This window comes from Tyto alba, unplaced genomic scaffold (genome assembly GCF_018691265.1).
Source record: "Tyto alba isolate M040663 unplaced genomic scaffold, T.alba_DEE_v4.0 Super-Scaffold_1, whole genome shotgun sequence".
NCBI lineage: Eukaryota > Metazoa > Chordata > Aves > Strigiformes > Tytonidae > Tyto > Tyto alba.
The window spans coordinates 1,882,192-1,889,691 of record NW_024881261.1 but is presented as its reverse complement, the minus strand read 5'-3'; the positions used below and the strand labels follow the sequence as shown (position 1 = coordinate 1,889,691).

Below are 7,500 nucleotides of genomic sequence, written 5' to 3'. Positions count from 1 at the left end.
AAGGAATATGACAAGCCAAAATAAAATCAAGTCAAATTAAATAGCAAGAAAAAGCTGCAAGCAAAACAAGACTGGAAAAAAAAAAATAGAAAAAGATGAAAAATTGGTTGTGACTGCAAAACTGTAAGTATTAAATAAAGAAAGAAGTCAGAAGCAAATTCAGAAGTGCCCGTATTCTAGTTGACAAGGGCTGAGAAATACTAATGGACTTTTTTAATGGGTGGTTTGATGGATGAGAGAAGAAATTATGTAAAAGTAAATGTAGTAGTGTATCAACATAAAGTATGGTGGGAAAAAAAAAAAAAAAAAAGCATTGCAAATAAAAAAAAAGACATGTAAATGTGTGCCTACCATTTTCCAGATAAGAAGGGGCCGTACCTTCTGAGGGGTCAAGGCGGCGAGCCCGCCTCCCGTGTTTGGAATTGTTGTGTACAAACATGTTGTCTGAGACAGCCAGCACGTGGCCATCCACATTGACTGTTGTTGATACAACAACCTGAAAAAGAAAACAAAAAGCCAAATTTAAAAAATCCTGTGTATTTTCACAAACGTAGATACAGAATCAGACCTTTTAAGAGAAAACAACATCACAGCCTCTTCCTTTTCACTTTAAACGAAGTGAATGATAACTATGAATACATCTTTGTTTATGCTGCTAACATGGGTGATTTTTAACTCACAATTGTTTCTCTTCAGAACCTGCTACACTAATTAGAGTTTAATCTCCTATTATGCTAACAAATGAATTCAATTCAGGGAAATATTCTTCTAGCCATTAGTTTCAGAAACACCCCTCTAGCCACTCATTTTAAAAGCTGCTGTTTTGATTGATCTGTTGATATATTGATTAGATAGTTTATCTAATTAAAATTTGTTCACTTGAGACTGTCTTCAAATGAAGGGTTGTGAGGATTCCAAATAAAAAAAGCTTAATAAATCAGGAACCATCGTAACTCCCCATTTTTTCTTCAGTAAATGATCTCCAGGTCAGTTTTACAATTACATTTAATGTCTGATAATGAACTTTTTTGCATCTGAAAAGACCGAGTTGAATATGAATAGTGAAAGTGTTTTCAATCCATGAAAAGTATCCCTTCTCAAGTTCATTTGGATGGTGATTGACCCTGGTATGTCAATGGAATTTCCTCCTTTATTTTTGAGTGAAAGGCTCCTATTCTTGTTTCCAGGTTCAGAGTCCGGCCATAGAAGAGATGATGGATAGGGCCTTCTTTGGCTTCCAGCTGCTTCTCAGTAGAAAATGGAAAAGGAACATATGCAAAACGCACAACCTTCCCGATAAAAACACCTACACAATGGAGTTGTGCAACTCCTTCCGGAAACGGTATCGCATGAACACAAGCCAAAGAGGAAACCGTGAGATGCTCCTGTGTTTGTGTGGAACACGGCTTCGTAGGTCGATTGCTATTATCCCAGATAGACATTTGCATCTTGTTTAAATACTCCAGCATGGGCCCTGTGGTGTGGGTTCCAGATTTTCTAAACGAAGTAATCGCTGCAGCATTTTCTTTGGGGTTTAATGTTAGTAGAGTCCTTAAAGTCAACGGCTAAGTTAGGCCTTATCAACCTTACTGGTGATGGCAGCAACAGCTAGTCCAAATTTTAGCTTTCTCCCTCCACTTATTTTACTTTTGGAAATAACAAAAACCATTGCCAGGGTTCTCGCAGCACTTAATGAACAAAGATGGAAGGGGGAAAAACTAACCTCCCTTTGCACAGAGCTGGTCCAAGGCATCAGAAGAAAATTCTTGCCTGCTTCTATGTTTTGGATCACCTCTGATCCTGTTTCTTATTCACAACCCATAATTAGCTCTCAGCTATCACAGCACCTTTTCTGTGTATCCTGCCTCCTTTGAGACAGCCATCTGCGGTACCCTTTGGAACAGCCCGAGGGCAGTTCTCTGCCAGGCTGCTCCGCTTCCCTATCTTTTTCCTCCCAGAAGTGGACGCTTTCACTCTTGTCAACATCCACTTTGGAGAGTGCTGAGGTTGCACACTCACCTCGGCTGCAGAGCCGCTGCCAGGCCACTGGGCTATCTGCTCTCACTTTTAATGAGATTCACAAACTTTAAGTAATATTGCAAAACATGCGAGTGTGATTTGCAGCAAGGATTTCTGGATTTGGTTCCTAGAACACGGTATATTAAAAAGACAGAGAAAGGTGTATATAAAAATGACAACTATTTTTGTTCTGTCATGTATATATAGGTCAGTCACCAAGGGAAAATACTGTAGTTCAGCAAAAGAAAGTAGACATGCTATGCTTTGTTATATCGGCTTATTCCTGCAGTGTACCTAAAGAAAGGTGCTGAGACAGTGAAACCAGTTAAAAATATTGTTCAAGATCTGACATACTGTTAAGTCCAGTTAAACCTTCTGAGAGGCAGGGAGATTAGCTAAAGAGACCCAGGAAAGTCTTTCTAGTGCCTACTGGCTCCATTGTCGACCACAAGATCACTCATGACTGATGCTTCATTTAGTCATCGGTGAGACAAAGAGGACATTTCCACTCATTCCAGGTTTGACCTTCTGTTCTGTTCAGATGGATCAATATCACCAATGCCACGTGAAGCTGAGATGCATGAAAAATGGCAGCTTGGCTCAATTGTTTTGAAGAAATATTTTTTCCAGCTACAGATCTTTTCTGTTGGCTGGCTCAAGGGTGCTGGCTTCACCGGTTGGTTGGCTGTGCATGAAAACAGATGTCACATGTTTTGCCATCAAGTTTAACCACAAGTTATTCTTCTCAAAAATAAGGAAGTTTTGAATATCTCAATACTACTTTATGATTAGTCTCAAATATGAATCATTGTGAAATATTTTGAAATAAAAAACATATCTTTCCTAACAAGCATTTCAAATGACCCCAAATATGGAGGAAATAATTTGTCCATCACGTCAGCTGTCTCTCTGTAGTGTTATGATTCACCACAGGATATTTCAAAAGCTGTAAGGAGAAAGTGAAGTATTAAACATTTTGTAACACAATTGGAATAAAAATATGTGGGTTGGACCACCACTGTTGGATTTACAAGTTGTGAATGTGAAAAACACCTGTGCGAGATCCAAACTTCACTGCCCTCCACGGTCACGTCTGTTAGTAAGAATATGCTACTGGGTCTACATATGTAAAACCTCTGCAGGTCTGAGCAGACGCCACATTACAACGCGAGGTGTTAGTACGAAGGAAAACTAGGGAAACGCTTTCTGAGGAGAGACCCACGTGCTTCAGAATCGATCCATTACAGTCCTCTGCAGAACTCGGTGAGTCCCAAGAACCAGTATTTAAATTGGTGGGGGAACTGTAAAATTCCAACAGCATTTCTTTTTTCAGGCACACAGCATTAGAACTACACTAAGCAGAAGCACCGATACTGGTTTTTCACTAAAAAAAATGTTCAAGATGAAGAGTCAAGATGTGAGTAAGTCTTTTATATATGGTTTATTCTTTAAGAGGGAGCTGTACCTGGAATCTTCGCATGTCTCGTGGGTTGCCTGCATTCTTCAAACAGTTCTGATTGCACTTGAGGAAAAACTTTAGAAAGAATCTATAAAAATACAAAATTGAAATCTATTAGATTCATCAAAATGTAAATCCAATTTTTAAAAAGTTTAATAAAATTTAATCATAAATAGTTATACCCAAAAGAATACTGGTAGTGAACTACTACTTTCTTATTAGTTAATGAACTTATTTTAAAGCATAAGATCCCTGTCGTAAACAGAACATTATTGCCAGGGAAAGGCAAATTTATATTTTTAATTTTTCAACAACTACAAATGTATTGACTCCAGGCCATATCCCTAGCTCGGTGTGGGAAAGTTGATTTCAGTGACTCATTGACTTCAAAGGCAATGACTTACACCAGATGAGAATTTGTCTCTATTTTTTTAATATGTTTTATTTTTTCACAACTTATATTAGCAGTAATGACCTCTACGTCGAAAAATTCCAAGGTAATGAATGATCAATCTTCTGAAAAACACTTGGCTTTGCCTCCGGTTTGGAAACTCTTGCTATTCAAAGGGACTCGATCCAACTCCTGCTGACTCCAGGGAGATCCAGGCGGGATCTGCCCACCGGCAAGGCCCCGGTCCCCTCATTGTTTTTGAAAGGAAAGGAACATGGCAAATTAGGCCCTGGCTTATGACCTCTTCAACCTTTGCCAACCTTTAACTGTAAGGAGTCACTCTACCCAGGGATCGAAATCCAGCTTATTTTTGCTGAGCAGCAACCAGCAATTATTTAAGACTAACCCTTATCATCTAGGCAACTCCCCATAAACCGGTTTGTAGCAACGCTGCCTCCCGGGAACACAGCAAGTGCTTCTAGGAAAGAGAAAAGCTTGGAAAAATGCAAACTCCTTTATGTCACCCTCCTGTATGAGAGGAATGAGCTGACCTGGGATGTCTCCAGTCTGCAGGATATGTGAGATGGGGGGACCCTCACCGTCCTGCCCTCGCACAGGTGGATATTCACAGCCTAACACCACCTCTTTTCTTTACGTAGATATGTTTTCATGCTTCATAATTAAAAAAAATGTTCTGTGGGTCTGGTTTTCAGCTAATGACTGACAGCTAATGACAAGCAAGTCTCAGGACTTTCTCCTCACCCAGAGTTTCTCAGATGCTCCAGTCCAGCAGCTTGCACTGCCCAACTTCATACATGATGACCAGCGAGGTTAGACAGAGCTTTTACATTTAAAATACAAACAACTATTACTCATTCATGTCAAACTTTCTAAGAGACTGTGACTATTCTTCCTCTATACACCTCACAGAAGTTTCCATATGCCAACAGCATTCCTGGTAGGAGGCAAACCAGGTGCCTCTTCACTTCTTCAGCACCCAACACAGCCCAACCATGGTTGGTAGAAAGTACAACTACGGCTGCACCACATCACACTCACTCCTGCGGAGCTTTGAGGGTCAGACGGGGGCATTATGGGAGTATCTCCATATCACAAACTGCTGCTTTTAATCACAGATCTTCCTTTTCAGTTAAACCCTTAACAGGACCTTAATATTAATACAGGATGCTAATGCTGAAGGAGCAGTGTCTCATATCAGAGAGACAAGTAAAGAATCTACTAGGTTTACTGAAATTGTGCATAAATAAATTGATGCTGTCAGTTTAGCTGAATGCACATTTCTTTAAAACTTCCTATCCCAAAATCTGTAAAGTTGTTTTAGCTGTCGAGCAGAAAGAGCTGGATTTCCGTGGTTGACATGATGTCCTAGCTTGGATGCTCACTTGAACTCAGGTTTTTTGGATGCTGTTGCAGGGACACTACCAGCAACTCCACAAAACTTCATCTTTGCTAGCCACACCCTCACCCCAAATGTATCTGCCTTGAGGTGTTTGTTTGTTTGTTTGTTTGTTTGTTTTAATATATTTATGATCTCCTAAACGTAATGGCATTTCTCTCATACCTCTAGTCTTTTTTGCACACCTTCCACCACACGGACTGCGATGCGATAATGTGCAAGGACCAGCTGATGCCCCTGTCAGCACGGGACCACCCTGTGCTGGGGAGTCAGGAGCTGGGGTGAACCTCCAGCTTTACAGCTCCTTAGTGCCACAGCCAGGCTGAAGAGGAGTATCTTATCTATTTTTTTTCCTGATCTCAAATGGGTGTTGTGAGGCTTATTGAGCTAATGTTTGTAAATTGCTCAGAAATTCTCCAATGAATTGTGCACTAGGAATGCTAAGTATTGCTCCTCATGGATTGTTTTTAACGTGAAGCGTTTGTGATGAATTGTTTCTATACAGAGAGCTCACATCCTGTCAAAAAAAAGGGCCATTAAGAACCCTTTCACTAAACATCAACTGGAACTGGTATTTGTTCAATTATTTGGTCAAAAGGACCCACACTTGGTGGAATTAGGCATCTTCAAGTTTACTGGGATGACCCTGAGCACTGGGATAAATATTGAAGTTACAAGGCTGGGGTGAATACAACCAGCATTTGTATTTCAGCTCTGATACATTTCTGGATACTGAGATATTTTATTCTATTATTTTATTTATTTCAGTTTATTTCAGTTTATTTTGTTTTATTTTATTTTATTTTATTATTTTATTTCTTAATCTGTCTTTTCAGAGAGTTCACTGAGCACAGGTGGCATCGAGACAAGATTTTCAGAGGAAGACAACATCAATTAAAAAACACATTCCCAGGTAGGGAGCTTCTCAAAGCTTGCCAGGAGAAGACAACTGACTTGATCGTTCCTCTCAGCTGACCAACAAGGTCAGTGGGTGCTCTGAACCCATCCTTACCGCAGAGAGAACGGGGCCAGAGCCTTCCCCTGCGAGCCCTGCGCTCCCCAGGCAAGATTGCTGGGACACAGCAAGAAGCAAGGAGCTGGATCGGAGCTCCGCCTGGTCATTCCTCAAGCTTTGCTGCTGCCAACAGAATGAGAATGCAAGCCTTCCCGGATTTGGCTCTCCCTGCTATATTTTGTGCTATATGCACAAATTGTAGTCTTTTTTAATAAATACAGTCTTGCAGAATAGCCTTCCTAAACACACTAAGCTGCTCCTAAAACACTGATATGGAGAAAAATACAATCTTTGTGATGTTCCTTTGCTCTGATTTTTTCACGCTGCTAGGAAGGGGACTGCTACCATCTTAATTAAAATGTATTACCTACCACAAGACTTCACTATTTTAAGATAAAATTTACATCTTTTATTAACTCACCTCACCTATACACTTAGCTCGCGATGCCTCTCAACGCCCATCTGCCATCCGTGTACAGTAAGTCACTTGATATTCCACCCACCAATTTTTCCTAACAACCACTGTGCAATTAAACTCAACACGTTCTGTTGCGAGGTAAATTAGGCACACCTGCGGCCAGACTTCATTTGAACTGCATCAGAAAAGGACCTAACAAGGTGAGAGCGTACCACAAAGTTATAGGCCTGTCAAGCAATTAGGTTTTCACTTCTGGGACATCCGCACAGTGCAATTATGCTACACATTACAACCTGGCTAATCTTCTGAACAAATGTCATGTCTCGGAGAAGCTAGTAAAAGCAGTTCATCTGCAAATGTGTCTGCTCTTAAGCCTCCACCTTATGCACATAACAACCTACAGGAGACTTTTTTGTGATATGAAAGATGGTTTTTTTCCATAGAAGATTTTTTAAACCCTGCAAGTGCCTTTTCATCCTTTTCACCTCTTCTTAACCTTTTTGAGAGGAGGTGTTGTAGCAAATAGACCAGAAAGACTTTTGTACTTGAATTTCAACACTAAGCAAGAAAACGCTTGGTATTATAGGCACAAGCAGTGGCTTTAGCTTGATCCAATTCAAATATTGTTTGGCTAAAGGAATATTTGTGGCAGAAAACCACCTATTACATCCTGGAAACATCACTAGTAAAGCGTATTTCCACCCGACTCCAAACAGAAGCGTCATTCATGCAAATAAACCTCAGCGGGAAGTGAATGTTTTATTCTTTTTATTTCAGATAC

General features: G+C 40.2%; 1 protein-coding gene across 7 annotated transcripts in view; it reads right to left on the bottom strand.

The window, feature by feature from the left end:
- The window catches only part of EBF3 (EBF transcription factor 3), a 130,955-nt gene that overhangs the window by 41,948 nt on the left and 81,507 nt on the right, over positions 1-7,500 (bottom strand). For 4 of the 7 annotated variants that reach the window (XM_042790113.1, XM_042790153.1, XM_042790142.1 and 1 more), the window contains 2 exons: positions 3,485-3,566; positions 352-496 (listed from right to left, as the gene is read on the bottom strand). In XM_042790113.1, coding sequence (XP_042646047.1) covers positions 352-496; positions 3,485-3,566 — 227 coding nt within the window. The remainder of the gene's footprint in view (positions 1-351; positions 497-3,484; positions 3,567-7,500) is intronic. The other 3 variants (XM_042790146.1, XM_042790117.1, XM_042790135.1) reach the window with 1 other exon arrangement.